At 39.8% G+C, this 16,266-nt stretch overlaps 1 protein-coding gene across 4 annotated transcripts in view; it reads right to left on the bottom strand.

Annotated features, from left to right (window-relative positions):
• The window catches only part of SPECC1 (sperm antigen with calponin homology and coiled-coil domains 1), a 102,925-nt gene that overhangs the window by 69,689 nt on the left and 16,970 nt on the right, over positions 1-16,266 (bottom strand). For all 4 annotated transcript variants that reach the window (XR_012996719.1, XM_076354946.1, XM_076354945.1 and 1 more), the window contains exons 2-3: positions 10,449-10,625; positions 6,808-6,943 (exon numbers count right to left, since the gene is read on the bottom strand). Coding sequence is in view for 3 of the 4 variants with exons in the window: in XM_076354945.1 (XP_076211060.1) it covers positions 6,808-6,943; positions 10,449-10,625 (313 nt within the window). In the remaining variant the exon portion in view is untranslated. The remainder of the gene's footprint in view (positions 1-6,807; positions 6,944-10,448; positions 10,626-16,266) is intronic.

Here is a 16,266-nt window from a genome sequence, read left to right as displayed (position 1 = left end):
TTTTAACAAGAAGTTGCATGCAAAATCTTAGAATGTGTTAATAGAGATTCAGTGCAGTAAATGTAAATTGTGCAGTAGATTAGGACAGCAACAAAACTGAAAAAGGTACATGCTGCAGACAGTGTTGTCAGCAGAAGTTAGTTCTTGCTTGTTTAATAATGCAAAACGACTGCAAAAAGCCTGTGAATGTCTCTCAGAGAAACTGTTATCCTTAACAGGATCAGGTATCAGAAATCCCAATAGACAGCCACTAAAATGCATTGCTCTCACTCCATTCCCGGTTATGGAAAAGGTTCATATAATACAGCCAGCCATGGAACAAAAGAATAATTATGTCAGTCAACCTTCACATGCCACCTTCAGAACAAGATCAATAGATCTCTAGTTCAAGGAATCATGGGACTGAGATCTCAAGCCAACAGATAGAGTTTAATGATAAGACCACTGCTATTTTTTCATTAAAGAACTAGTGAGCTCCTTCTGTGCTACTGGAATAAGCGCCTTTTCCAATTAAAATATCCTACCAGACTAACATATTTATCAAAGGGGAAAAAGAGTCCTGAAGAACAGTCATGTGAAGCAGTACCCATTCCAAGCCATTCTAAGATGTAGAACTGTCCATGGCTTACAGAAAGAAAGAGCAAAGATTAGAACAACATGAAAATTTAACATGGCAAACATAATACAGGAACTTTTTCAGCAAAGGCATCAGAAGTGAACATATGCATTTGAGTGTGCAGGCGATCGCAAGGGAAGAAAAAAACCCAGTGTAATAAGAAATAAGAGAAACTTGACAAGTAGCTGCCATAAATGGAATCTAGAATGCCAAATTTGATCTACCTCAATTCTTGAGCTTTCACTTCAGAGGTTAGTGGGTGAAATCTTCTAAAATGGTGCTGAAACTTAGTCTGATTACTTGATACCTGGGGAAATCGCAGACAGAGAAAATATTTTGCTAAATAATGTCAGAGAGATAAAGATTCAGATTCACATTTGCACCAATATGTTACAAACAACCATGAAGATATGTACAAGTGTGTGTAGATGTCAGTATGCATATCCAGCTACATGTAGAGCTATAGATGTAAGTGTAAAGATATATTTCCACGTTGTTTTGCATATTAAATTCCTGCAGCACTTCTTGCCTATTTGAATGACATCTTGACAAAATAATTTTTTTGAGTCTTCCTTTCCTTTTTATATCAGTTCTGGAGCTAGAATCTCTTTCTTGATAAGACAGAATAATTATGCGAGAGCTGTGTCTTGTACCCAGAAAGGATAGCAAAACACAACTAGCCTTCCAGATGAAGTTTTAAAGCATATTTATTGTTCCTGGGAAACCCCAGATGAGATCAGTCATTTGGTTTCTAGTGAAGTCTTGTGGAACAGAACGTACCAATCTCATTAGTGTCTCTCACATTTGTCTCTATCTTTCACAAGAAAAATGAGACAGTAACGAGACTGAATGCAAAGTGCAGCAACCTTTCTACAAACCTACAGTAGTCCTTTGATGTGACAGATCACAAAAAGCAGGGCCTGTCAAAAACTGCTGTATGGGAGAGTAAAAGGACCCCAAGGTCAACAGAGAGCTGTCCTTCAAAAGAAATCACTTTCCTTTTTCCTGTTCTAATTGGGGTGTATTAGCATCTTATGAAGAATTAAACAACTAGATTTTTTCTAAGGATTTTTTTTAAAGAAAGCTTTTATTAAGAAAAATGCTTTTCTTGAATTTTCTGACCATGTAGAGGCTTCTGGTCTGGATTAGCTTCACATTAACATAAATAGTTACCCGACATCAGAAAGTGACAAACACTTGCCAAGCAGAGAAGTTAGCAGAAAGACGACAGACAGTAAATTTGATAGATTCCATATATTACTCTCAAATAGGAATCTTGAAGTGACAATTGTATAAATGTGCCGGAAGCTCTGAAATCTATAGTCTGCCACATTTTCAATTCTGATGGGAAAGAATCATATCTAATGAGTGATATGTGCAATAAAACCATACACCAATCTCCCCTCTAAAATCATCCACAGTTGAACTTGTTCAAGTTTCACAAGTGACACTCGTACTTTCCCAGCACTAGCACCAACACTGGTAGTGGCCAGTCAGCCTCATTTAGTAAAAGCCTCTCTTTTCTGAATATCATCACTATCAACACAGAAAAGCTACAAGCAACTATGTTTTAGAGGGAAATGAAGATTTTTCTTTTTACATAAAGTACATGGCAAACAAACAGTGATGGACAAATGGACTAATGGTATGTGCTCTACTAAAATTAGGAAGGAACTGAAGATATACAGGTATCACATTTAGTCATTGGCACGTTAACTCTGACTATTGGGCAGGAATGTGAGTGACAATTCACAGAAAAAATAATCAAAACAGAGGCCCTCCTTATTGGAACTGAACATTGTTCAAACCAAACTGTTCCACAATAGAATATAATCTTCAGGTCCTGCTATAGCCTTCACTGATTATGCCAAATTTCTTGGTATTTTTATTTGACTATTTAATTTACTGGGCTTATTACAACAGCATGCTTTGTACAGCTTCATTTCTAATGCTGGCAATGTTCCATTCTGGGATTAGTAGCTTTTGTCCAGGTAACCTGCAATTCAGAGTCTCGACACTAGATGCCTAGGAGATAATTGAAACTCTTAATATCTTTGAGTTTGCCTCCTCTATACTTCTGTATTGGCACTGTCTCCAACCATCGATGTTAATCAAGTCAGCAGATATTCACAGAAAGCAACACACTTTTCTTGTTGCTTTGGCTGAAAATTCATGCCAATTGTTGATTTTCCCATTTAATGCATGAAACTAAATGACCATTTCTGATAGAGCACGGGATGACACAGTATGCCGTCCCTCACATTCCTGCTGGCATCTTGGCTTCTCCCGGCCTCCATAGATATAACACATCTCACTATCACTGCGAGAAGGTGTAGTACCTGTCTTCTAACATGGTTTGAGCTTTAGAGAGATCCAGAGCTTGTCAGTAAAATATCCAGGATGTCCATAAGTAAGTTAGGTGATTATAACATTGTTATTGACAGCTTCTACTATTTCTAAGGCAAATTCAGTAAGTCTATAGATTTAGACTTTACTTAGGAATAAAGAAATAAGCTGATGAAGCAGCCTGAGAAAGCAAGTATAGCTATCTGTTAGTTACATTTCAAGGATAACTGATACTTCAATATTGGAGCTGGCAGAGCTTGATATAAAAATCAATATACTTGTGAGAATCGGGGATGCCTGAAGTATTCTGAATGCTTTTGGATTATGTGCTCACAGCCCAGCACAGTCACACATCCTGGCTGCATCTCCTTTCTAACATCCAGCGTAAGACTTTTTTTGGTTCCTGTCGAACCTGACAGATAATAGCTGCTGGCACTGAAGTAACAGCAAGGAAGCACATGAACATGATTAAACGAGACATCCTTGAGAGAAATTTTCAGAAAGTGCTTGAAGTAGGAGTTTGTAGGGAGTGAGTGACAAAACCGAGAGCAAGGATTTGGAATGACTTCTAGGATCCATTGAGCAAGTAACTTCACCAGTCTGAACCCCAAATTTTCCATTTGTGTACCAGTACTACCATGCAATGCTCTTCATGAGAAGCATATGATCACATAAGAAGCTTTGAAATTCTCTGTGAAATAGCAGTATTCAAGGTTGTTTGGCTTGCAAACCTCAAAGGATCAGAATCTGAAAAATCACTGATTTCCTGTAATCTTGAACCTTAAGGAGAAGAGACTCCTAGTTTCTCATGAAGATATAGATTTCCCTAAACATTTTAAAGTAATTTATTACCTATATGGCTTCATAGATTTGATGGCTTTACAAGTGCATGCATTAAAATAAACATTTTTCAGGATTAGTGAGTGACCCTCTTCCTCCTGGTTTGCAATTTTTCCAGCTCTTTTTCACCTACTGAAACTTTAAAAGCAATGCAAGAGCTCTGTAAGTTTGGTCTTAACATAAAACCAAATTGCTACTTTAGGACAGTACATGGAAAGACATAACACTGTGGATAAGGAAGCTGAATCCAAGACATTTATTTCTCCCCGCGTGTCATTTCCCATTACTTGGGATTTCAAAACTGCCAAGCAGTTACAAAGCCAAACATCACAGCACAGAACTTCCAGCCAGAATCCGTCTCCAGTTCCATTTGCTCAACTCCACTTGCCAAGAATGGAGACATGAGATTTGGCCTCACGTCCCTTTAAGTTGCTTATGATTTACTGCGTTAGCTTCCAACAAGGCAGACGGGGGTAGTTATGTCAGCAAAAGGCTAGAATGAATAACTCAAACTCCACCAAGGGCAGCATAAAAAAAAAGTCTATTTAAACAAGCAATCTTCATGTCAGTTATTTATTATCTGCAGCATTTGGAACACATGCTATTGCTCAAGGTCAACACATAAATGTTGGACAGTCAGACCCAAAGAAGAAAAACCTAAGCTTTTTTTCTTATTTCTATACCTTGTTCCTTTTAGTTTCTCTCACACAACACCATAATACCAACTGAGTACCACCAGAGTGTAGCTGGAGCTAATATAACATCATTTCAGCAAAATAATCAAATCGCTCACTTGAGTAACAGACAAAGAAAGCCCAATCTAAAAAGCACAAACAAGGGGGAGGAAGACATGATGTCTGCAGTTAAGACATGAAAGGAAAATGCAGAACTGATGAAGGCAAAGAAGCCAAAGAAAGTGGTTTCAGAACAAAATTTCAAGATTTACACAGTTGACTATGCACACAAACATCTGCATTTCCCAGCTACAGGAACATTCATACTTGGATTAGCTCCACAGTCAGTTAGCATTGCAGTGTAGTCTTGATCACCATCAGAGACTATTTGAGATGCCATTTCAATAAAACGTAGCAGCTGAAACAATGTTCTTTCCTTTTCTACTTAATGTTCCCAGGAACATGTTGTGCCCTCTGTCATATCCGATTTTTATTTTTCCTCTTAGCAACAATATACTGTATTATAATATGCCTACTGGTATTTTTTCCATAGTGTGGCAGTCTAAAAGTAGCATTCAGCTTTGTAACCTTGCTCACTAATATCTAGCACCTTTCAGTGGCCATGATAGTGACACATATTATCAGAATATAGCTAGATTTCCAAGCACCCTTTTGGACTATGGAACCACTGTGAAAATTAAGATATATAAGACACGGGTCTTTTTGTATACATACCTGTAGGTAGTCCCTATAAGACCTGGAACAGTTCTCTCTAGGTTAAAAGGAATTTTAGAGGGGTAGCACATATATTCTTAGTGTTTATCTACACAATATACATAGCTCCACACTTGGACTCTTTTTGCCCAGCACTAGTATTCCCATTCATACTTCTGCAAATGCTGATGCAAAGTGATATATGAGGTCAGATCTAAGGATGTAATTTAAATTGGCAAAACAATACCCAGATGTAACTTGACCTCCATAGACCATTTTACCCTTTGTATTTAAAGTAGTCATCATCATAAATCTTATCCCTCCCCCAATCCCAGTTATTATACATGCACGCAGAAGGGGGCTCTCTATCCCAGTGCTAATATTTTTGTATCTGACATATGTATTCCATTCTGGACTCCCTGCAGTGCTGTTTCCCTGGCTGCATTCCCAGGATCCTATGCTGCATCATCCGTACAGGTTTTCTTCTCCCCTCATTACTCCTCCCAAGCATCTTTTGCCAGCATCATGCCTCTTTATTGGCTGGTGAATCTCAAATGCCTTTGGATACAACTAGTCACTATTAAATTTGTGGATTTACACACCAATTAACTGCAGAACAGGATCTGTCTTTGGGTCACTACAAGGCATTTATGCTGTTACAAGATGCATCATTTTCTTTTGGGGGTGAGGGAAAATATATAAAGATTTTTATTTATTTATTTATTCAGAAATCCCTTTCTGGTTAGTAACATTGTTCTGTTACACAGCCAAGCCCTGCAGAGGCTGTGATAAATAGGGACGTCAGGGTCAAATTTAGTAAGATGTCACATTCCCTTGGAAATGCCACCAGGGAGCAGACAAAAGCAAGCGTTTGCTGAGCTCCTGGGGGAAAGCGGAGCATTTGCACAGAAGCCCTTGGTATGCAGATGGTGTCGCTGCCTTTAGAAACAGGCTTAGATTTGAAACTAATGGGAACAAGCTGATGGGGCTAACGCTGAGGGAGAGAGCATGCCACAGCTTAGGAGCACAAGCTATACGTGAAGATGCTAGGGCTGGCTCTTTGTTCTCGCGTCTCTGCTGTGTCCCAGGAACAGCAGGGTAACCGCTCTGCTCATTCAGCAGAGAGAGAAGAGAGAATGCTATTGATATATGGTGAAAATTTAAAACATAAAGCCTTCAAACTGATTTGTTGCTCTGCGAGACAGTGGGCTGCGTACCTCTAACGCCAGCCCTGCGACACAGCCCCGGGCGGGCCGGGACGGGCGCGGGCCGCCGGCGCCACCGCGTGGCCGCTCGGGCCCGGGCCAGGCCAGGCCGCGCCGCCCAGGCCAGGCCAGGCCAGGCCGCGCCGCCGCCCGCTGATGGCTCCCGGAAACACCCAGCTTCTCCCTTTTCTTAACTTCAGATTACTGACTCATGGGGCGTAGGATGCAGAGAAAGGCCAGTCTGCAAGGCACAGTATGTCTCGTCCTACCTGCTGTAATATTCAGCGTCTAAGTTATAGCTGTGCTACAAGGGGGGGGATAAGGAAAACTCAGCTAGGGTCTTGGTAAACCAAGCGTCACTCACAGCACACTTCATATAAAGTAGACTGTCTTCCAGAATCTTTGTATCTACCTGTGCTGGGCTTCAGTCGACTCTCGGCAAGCTCAGAAATCGCTCCTGTTGTAATGGTCTTCTTCAGTCTAGAGACTCCAGAAGCTGCTGCCACCCCTGGTTTTGTCAGCATGTCATCGCTGCTTGCCCTCTTCAGCTGCAATACAGAGATTTCATGAGCAACCAGAAGATTAAGACTTTGAATATTCCCATCAAGTAATTCAAAATGCAACGTTCGCAGGAGAAGAGGAACATTTCCATAAAGTAACCCAATGGGACTATTGCTTCGATAACCGTACTAAAGAATTTTTTATTAATTTTTGTATGTTTTGCGTTCTAGATATTTGTGAGGTGGGTTAGGAGACGCTACTGTTTCAATAGTGAAGAATGAAAATAGGAAAGACTGTTCAAATAAGCAAATAATTGAAAGGCAGGGAGAAAATAGTTTACAGGAGTAGACTACTGGCAGCTCCAGCTTCTCAGATCTTGCTCTGAACAGCAGTCATCATATTTCCTCACTGGTTTACATTTAATCAGGTATTTGGGCCTGTGCTGATAAAGTGCTAGCTGCAGAGCCTGACACACCGAATAGGTCAGCAATCCCAAAAGGATCTGCTTGGTTCTTGTCTCTCCACTCTGGATCATGCAGTTTTGCCCCAATGGTGACCTTAGATCCTCTGAAGAGACTTCTGAGCTATTCCAATAGCAAGCAACGGCCAGTTCCTTTCCCTGTTTGTCAAACAGGAGTCACCAAACTTTGTGGCATCATAAACTGGGTTAGAATCATAGAATAGAATCACAGAATAGTTTGGGTTGGAAGGGACCTCTAAAGGTCATCTAGTCCAACCCCCCTGCCGTGGGCAGGGACATCTTCAACTAGATCAGGTTGCTCAGAGCCCCGTCCAACCTGACCTGGAATGTTTCCAGGGATGGGGCATCCACCACCTCTCCGGGCAACCTGTGCCAGTGCTTCACCACCCTCAGCATAAAAAATGTCTTCCTTATATCTAGTCTAAATCTACCCCCCTTTAGTTTAAAGCCATCATCCCTTGTCCTGTCGCAGTAGGCCCTGCTAAAAAGTTTGCCGCCATCTTTTTTAGAAGCCCCCTTTAAGTACTGAGAGGCTGCAATAAGGTCTCCCCGGAGCCTTCTCTTCTCTAGGCTGAACAACCCCAACTCTCTCAGCCTTTCTTCATAGGAGAGGTGTTCCATCCCCCTGATCATTTTCGTGGCCCTCTTCTGGACCCGCTCCAACAGGTCCGTGTCTTTCTTATGCTGAGGACTCCAGAAACAGGTTCTCTGACATGAACAAAGAACATGCTGGAGACCAAGCAAAAATCTGAAAATCATTTAGCTGAGAAGCTCAGGCTGCCGCAATAAAATGCAAGAGCAGCCAGTGCAAGATCTAACACGATTACCAATTGGAAATCCCTTATCTTAAACATGATACGATTTCAGCTATTTACCCTCCTTGCTTATTGAAAAGCAGTGTGCAAAGATGGCCAATGATCTCACGGTGGGATCTAACACTATTTGTCTTACTAGGGACTGTAGGACTCGGTAGGAGAGAACCTGAAAAGTCTGTTCACAAGAAAGCATTTCATTCATGAGACCACCAAGGAAATCATTCGCAGCAAAGAAATGCACTGGATTTCAGAACAGACAAGCTGCAGAATTCTAGAGATTAATACTGATACATTTCATAAGCTTGGAAGAAGGCAAACTATTTGCTTTACAGGGTATTTTACAGTATGAGGTTTTTAAAAATATTGGCAGATATCACTATAATTTACTTAGCTTTATTCTACATGAGAAAGCAAGGGGCCATCATTGTTGTGTGGTCTTTTTTGGGAGGGGGATTTCTGGTAAAGCAAGTGTACTCTAAATGCGTACTCAAGAAATCCATGCAATTCAAGCACAATGAACTTAAGATTCAAGGAGAAACACTGAAATTATGTTGCTTCAACAAGCAGAAGTAGCAATTTATCTCAGAACATCGGTCAGCTGCTTTCTCATCTGTGTGCCTCTGTAACAGCCTGTGTACCTCTAATAACAGCCTCTAATTAATTTCAGGAAAAATACTTTAAAAACATGTTTGAAAAGACCAAAGCTCTGGAGGGTCTCCCTAGAGCAGTATTTTTTCTACCCTTTTCAGTTTGGGGACACCTAAACTGTTTTCACAAGTCAAAATCCACTTCCTTTGAAGTTGTCCGGTGACACCCAGGGGGTCCACGAACCACAGGCTGAAAACTGCTGTTTGGGTTAAATGAAAAGAGCAGACAAGCAGCACTCTCCCTGTTTAGCGGTTCCTGAATGTAAAATCTTTAAGCAAAATGAAGTCTCTCAGCTCCAATTCTTTCTCCCTTTCATCTCTTCCTCTGACTCAGAGTCTGTGGTTTCCTGGACCCTGTGAGCACGTAAGTTTCAATAGCTGAAGTGTTGATCTGCTCCAGGATACCAAACAGCTAATGTTTTGCCTTCTGGTAGAGGTTTTGTCAGCTCACTCTTAGGAGCAGAATGGAACAATCCAACTTTCTGACCTTTAGAGACTTCTGCAGTCTCTCTAAAGTAATTTCTTCAATGTGCCCTCTTCTACAGCAGCAACTATGGTGCCTTTTTCTACCCCGTTTCTTCAAGGAAACCACTTTCATGATCTTGCATTTGCAGATGATTAACAATTCAAAGATATTTGCTGTAATTAGGAAGAAAACCCTCTACATTTAACACCATACACAAATTAATCCTTTCAGATTTCCTGATTAGTCTCTTTGGTAGCATTGCTTCGGAGATGCTTGCCTCAGTCATACAGCAAATGCTCCAATGACGAACATAACCTGCCTGGAGCACTAGAGTGAAATATCCCATTGATAAGATGCTCAGAGCATCTGGAAATTTACAAAGCAAGTTAAGTAAATTAATCCTTTACTCGAGAAGCTGTGACGATTAATGAAGTTTAGATCTCCTCTTGATTAAAATGCTGTACTACGTTATGTATTGTTTACTAAACTTTACTATTGGAAACAGTTATAACCAGGAAGCCCATGGTTTATTGTCATCACTGGTATCTTGGTCTGTATTGGACAACAAGGTTATTTTTGTTTGCTGGCTGCAAGGGTACAGATGCAGCAGCATTTCAGGTGTATTACTCCTTTTTCTTAAAAACATTATTTTGACAGAAGTTTCTGCTATTTTTGAAATACAGCTGTATAGAAAGATAGGATTCATAAAATGCTTTTGTTCCATTGCAAGTAGTATCTTTTGTTAATATATTTCGCCTTGAAGGGAGAGGCACAGATTTTTAGGAATTCTGGAAACCCATTAATAAATCTCTTTCAGTTTCTGTACATATGTAACAATCAGTTGAACTAAGAATTTGCCATTTATTTTATTCCTTCTTCAAAGTTAAGGCAATTCCCTCACACACAGACAGTGTAAGAGAACCCGCTCATACCTTGTAGAGATACAGTGTTTCCCCCATCCCATGCAAAATATTTTCAGAAATGTGCATTAATCTAATGTACAACTCAACTATAATCTCTCTATGCTTAATACAGTGGTTGAGCCCACTCCAAGTCTCAGGGTGTAGTAATGTTCCAGGACTAAACCAAAGCTTTAACCTGGAACAAGGCTATGATGCTTGCACAGTCCCTACTGGGTAGTACCTTGCTGAGCCGAGATTCAAAGGCAAGTGAAGTCGAGGACTTTGATGTCTTCATTCCTGTTGAAGTGGTGGAAAGCGATTTTCCTCTGTCAACCCCATGACTCCCTTGCTTTGCCATTGCACTCCAAGGCCTGGCAGTACTCTTCATTTTCTTCCCAAATAACTCAGTCTGCAGATGCTAAAAAAAAAAAAAAAAAAAAAAAATGTATACACACACACAAAAATATAAACTGTCTTTATATCATCTGAAAGAGAGCAGCAGAGATATCTGGCATCAGTTTAAAGGGCTGAGAAGGCCATGCTAAACTTTATTCCCTCTTATACACATCAAAACTCAGCCTAGAGAACCCCTCGGAGCAGGCTGCAGCCACTTGTATTTTTCATACTGACTGGTAACATGAAACACCACAGAAGGAACACTGACTTTTGTTGGGACTGTATAAGTGAGACACCTCTATCAACCACAGCAGAACACCTGCAAATGCTGAAGCACAATGAAAGAACAACTGAGAAAACTGAAGTCCACAGCAATTGAAGACAATCTTGGGATAAAAAGAAAACTACTTCTCTTATTGTGAGATCCAGCATCTTCAACTGAAATAATACTCACTTTTAAAAACTCACATGAGAAGCAAGTTTCCTCAGTTGTACAGAAAATATGGTATCTTTAACTTATCAGAGTCATCTAGAGAAGCAGCAGTTGATGTTGCCACAGTGATAAAAAGATGTTTCACAATACCAAGATTTACAAAACACGGTAAAAAGTATCAGCTTCCTTGATACAACTTCCACAACAAAAATCCAGATCCACTATTCCTCAGAGATAAGCTTATGCAAGAGAGAAATCCTGCCAGGAATCAGCAAATAGACATGAATTCCTTTTTTTGGATATAGCTGAATAAATTTGATCTGCCAGCAAGAACAACTAGTCTGTTTCTCTCAGTAGGTAGACGGCTGCCAATTAAATAGCTAGCTCATCTCTTGTAGATCTAAAGCCATCAATTTTCACCAGCCATCGCCCAATCCAAACCAGGAGCAGAGTAACATAATTAGTTGGAATTTTTTTTTTTTTTTAAGTTCCACCAGTCTGAGTTGGGAACAGGAGAGATGGGAGATTGCCTGATATCTCCTCCCCTCCCCCACTTCAGTATGAGCAACATTTTTCTTCTGCAGCTTCATTTTCTAAAATTGACACAGGATGTAACTGCGTATCAGTCTTGCGTAGGCAGAGGCTAACTCGCTTCTTGTCTGTTAAATAGGTAACCAAAAGATCTACAGAGATCAGCATAGTGTCTCAGCTAGAAGAACACGCTTGCAGTAAGCACACGCTGTTTATCACGCGGGAGTCCAGCTGGGACAGTGTGAACTTGGACAGCAACCCTTTTGACAGAGATGCCGAAACAATTTATTCCTGGCTGAGTCAGTAGAAGGGCTTAGGTCACATTTTATATCTCATAATTTGCTTTATACTTTATTTCACAGTCACAAATAAGAACCCTCACTGAACTCATGGGAAACATCTGTTTGGGGCCAAGTCGTATTTGACACTGAAAGCACCTTCCAGGTGCCACGATGGTCTATTTAAGGAGTGTTTTGCTGCACAGAGGCAGAAGGGAATGTCAAGTGCTCTGCTGCTGTCTTACAGAGAACAAAGCTAGCAAGTGACATTTCCTCTATTTATCCTTGGTGCCTCGTGCAGGGAGGGCTGTCTACTTTCTCCACAGCTCTAACCTGTCAGCTCCTAAAGAAAGAAATAAAAAAGTTAGTAGTTATTATTACTAAATATAGTCATTACTCCATTAAAATTCTTAATGCATACAGTATGGAGCCATCAACTGATCTCATTAGAGGAGAAAGCAGAGTAGTCTTTGTTGATGATTATGCCGATCACTTGGCGCCTTTTTTAAAGCACTGACAGATATGTAAGCTATATTACAATAGATAATGTTTAGCATTTCCACAGTTCGTGATCTACATTAGCAAGCTTTGGTACTTTACATTATTTAATAAATACTTTTTAATGGGCATACCATTCACTGTATCTATATGGGTGAACAAGCAACTACACATGCAAACTATCTTCCTGATTAGATCTCCAAATTATGCAGATTTTGGGTTTTGTAGATCCAGTGGTTACACATGCATTTTGCTTTATTATACCCTCTGGATTTCTTCATAACTGTATCTCATGCTTTCCTGCCTTAAGCTGTACAGATGCTTTCTTGATATCCTAAAGAATTCAATTTTGAGTCATCCATGGCATTTTAAAGTTGCAGTGGAGTGATATGCTCATTAGACCATGATGTTAGAAGTAAAAGGCAGAGGTACTTAAAACAAAAACAAAACCACAACTCAAGAAATCCAGCCAGAAGCCTGAAGCAAACTGGCTTTTTCATATAATGATAGGTGAATTATGTGCCATGTAGATTTTAATAATATTTTACTACACCAAGCAGATGAAACTAAAATTGAGAAGAGCATATTTGGATTTATTAATGTTTATTAGTTTTCCATGTATTTATATGAGAATCAGCATTTGTAAAAGATGGAGGTAAGGCTTCTCATGTATTTGGCTAACCTGAATCTGCACTGTAAATAAAGATTACAATCTCTGAAGTGGGATCCCAATACTTTCCACAAGCCTTATATGTACTTCAAAGAATAAAGCCAGGCTGCACACATCTTAAGCTGCTTTCATTCCTAGGTAGGTGACACACATTTGAGTTATTAGAAGTACTGCTTCAGGAGAAGTACTAAACAAAACTACTTAAAAAAAAAAGTCCTGTGGGTCTTTGATGAGAGCAGGAAATCCACTCTGAGAGTCAACATCACCTTTTTCTCTCCTCCAAATTCAATTTATTACATTACAGGAAAATAAACAAAAAAAAAAAAGCACTTTGCGGAAGTTGTAGGCAGTTGGGACAATGGGAAACCCAGAAGTTCAGTGAAGCGGAATGGCTCATGGACTGAGTTAGGTACATAGCAGTGAACTGTCAACCAAAATATTAACTTAGATACATAAAATGGCTGCAGCCAGTTAGCATTGAGGAAACCTAACATTAGCAAAGAGAGGTTTCTCTAATCCTTATGTAAAAACAGCACATATAGGGACAGTTTGCAATAGATTGTATTTTAAAAAAAATATACAGTTTAACTAGTTGTCTCAAAACACACCGTTTTTTAATAGGTGAACGATTAAAAACCAACATAATTTTTAAATCTGGAAAGATACAAAAAGCATTTGTGGAGAAACAGGTAAGAGGGCTAAATACACTGAAAATAAGAGCACGTAAGGACAGAGTGCTACGAATACAAGCCACTAATATACCCTAATATATAAGATAATAATGACTGCAGTTTTTGAAGAAGCTCAGGTTAAAAGACACCTGAAATGTACCCTTCTGTCCCAAATCTTAAACAAGGCAGCAGTTTAGCACAGCAGTGCAATGGCTAAACGACAGCCCTGCTTCCTTAATGTGATTTTCAGGGCAAGGCTGGTAACAGTAGCTTGCAGAGACCATCCTTCTGAGCCAGCAGAAATGACTTTGAAAGTAGCCAGTCATGGTCATAAACGATCCTTGAATGAGAGCTTGGAAATGGGATCACCACTAACTTACCACAGCTGAATGGATCTTGGAAGACTGTCCCTTTCACAAGTCAGAACAGAGGTAGTGTATATGTACTCATATTGTAACTACTATGACAGGGTATTGTTCAACACCCTTTTGCACACAACCTTCCAAGCCTTGTGTATCTGCATTTCTGCACCTGTGAAACTGCCACCAGGTAATGGCTCCCAGTGGCTTTAGAATTTATTGATAGAATTCTACCGTACTTTAACAAAATATTAGCATTTCCTTCCAAAAGGGCCTCAGAGAGATTATGACTTGATCTCTAGGCTACCCACAGAGAAATCTGAATGAGAAGCAGCTTTCCACAAGAGATGCAACCAAGCTGCTTTTGTAAATCCAGTGACAAAATCACTAGTTTTATGCCCATTATGTCTCAATACGTTTCAGATGGGACATGCTTCTGCTCACTCTCCTGGAAGATGACTCACTTTAAGCAACGCTTGGAACTCTATGATTTTATTTTTTAATTTCTTTCTTCACATTTCACAGGGAACTTTCCTTATGAAGCCAACAGAATGCCACCATCCCAAGATTCAAAGTCTTTCTTTGGCATCAGCCAGAGCAGGTCACTAGTGGGCCACAATTAAATCCCTGCAGGATGCTCGGCTTGGAGCTGTACCCTGAAAACACGCAGAAACTGAAGCTAAGCAGCAGCTCCATGTTGAAATAAATGGGCGTTCATGCCAACAATGTTGCTTCAGAGCAGCAAAATCAGTTCTATTGCCAGTCACTTCCAAACTGCAGGGGTTTTAGGGTGGTTTTTTTGTTTGTTTTAAAATCTTTTATACTTATAAGTGCTGGTGTCTGAATACCCCTTTCCTCTGAAACAGGTGACGCAAGTGAGATAATGGGAGGGGTTTACAAAAATGTAAAGCTGGTCCTGACAGAGCTTTTTCTTTCAGTAATCCTCAGAATTCCCCGCAGGCATCGGAGTCAGAGTCTTTAAAAATTCAGGCCATGTTATGTAGTTCATCCTTTCTCACTGGTATTTTTAAAGGGTATTTGGAAAATTTTGTTGTGGACTATTTTGGCAGTTGGCAGAAGTTTTACAGTGGAAAGACAGTCCATTTTACTTGAAATTTTACTGTTTTATTAAAGATTGAGAACCTAGACATTTCTTTATTAGTCTGTCCACATGCATTTATTAATAAAAGTCTTTAGAATCAGCCTAGAATTATTCCATTTTATGGCTAGAAAAACTGGATTAAGAATTTATCCTAACTCACACAGGCAGTCAGCATCAGCAGAGACAACACTAGGTCTCTTGGATCTTAAGGCTTGGCTACCCATCAAAGGAGTAATTCACCAGTCCTGTAGAACAAACTTCTAGGAAACATTCTGCTGACTATTAAAGGCTGTTTTACTCTGAATAACTAAAAAGGATAGGTTTGAGCGATGACAAACAATATTGTTTCACAATCAAGAAACCTAGCAGTTACATTATTAAGTAAATAAAAAGCATTAGCACATCTGCAGAAATGAAGTTACATAGGAAAATCCCTGTTGGGGGGGGCTAGAGATACAAATCATCTGTACCCCATGTACTTTACACAAGGTAGGTTTTGGTGCTCATGTCTGTATGTAACACTACTCGCTCAACAGGGTAGTCAAATTAAAGCAGAGTCATTCAAGTTGCTTTGGGAAAATGAATAAAAAAAGAATTATGAAAACTCACTACTAGATCTGGAGAATAGTGTACCAGATGGCAGGTTCATTGAGACCTGTGAATGCCCAGCATTTCTGAAAAATGAGGTCATAAGTACCAACTTTGCAGATAGGACTCTCAAAGGATGGAATTCTCACTTCGGTGGGTTAAAACCCACAGTCCCCAGTGCCATTTTCCTGTAATTCAGTTACTTTTCATTACATCAAAAGGTTAGACTATTCCAGAACCTTTATTACACATTCTTGTGAAATCAAAGCACAATTTTCTTCTGGGTTTTTTTTGGTTTTGTTTTTATTAAGCATATAAAATCTGCATCATGCTTATGCTATTTCCCTTCCAACCTAATCAATCTGTGCTATTTTCAGAAAAACCATCAACTGGAACATAGAAATATCTAACAAGTTCAGTAAACTGTAAAGCATTTTCTAGTAGCATGTAGGAAGCTATATGGCAGGATAGCCAGGTGGGCTAAAATACAATTCTTTTCTGCCTTTCACATCAATTCACTTTAAACAACAATT

This window comes from Aptenodytes patagonicus, chromosome 17 (genome assembly GCF_965638725.1).
Source record: "Aptenodytes patagonicus chromosome 17, bAptPat1.pri.cur, whole genome shotgun sequence".
Taxonomy (NCBI): domain Eukaryota; kingdom Metazoa; phylum Chordata; class Aves; order Sphenisciformes; family Spheniscidae; genus Aptenodytes; species Aptenodytes patagonicus.
The sequence above is the reverse complement of the archived record's forward strand: the minus strand, read 5'-3'. Positions and strand labels throughout refer to the sequence as shown.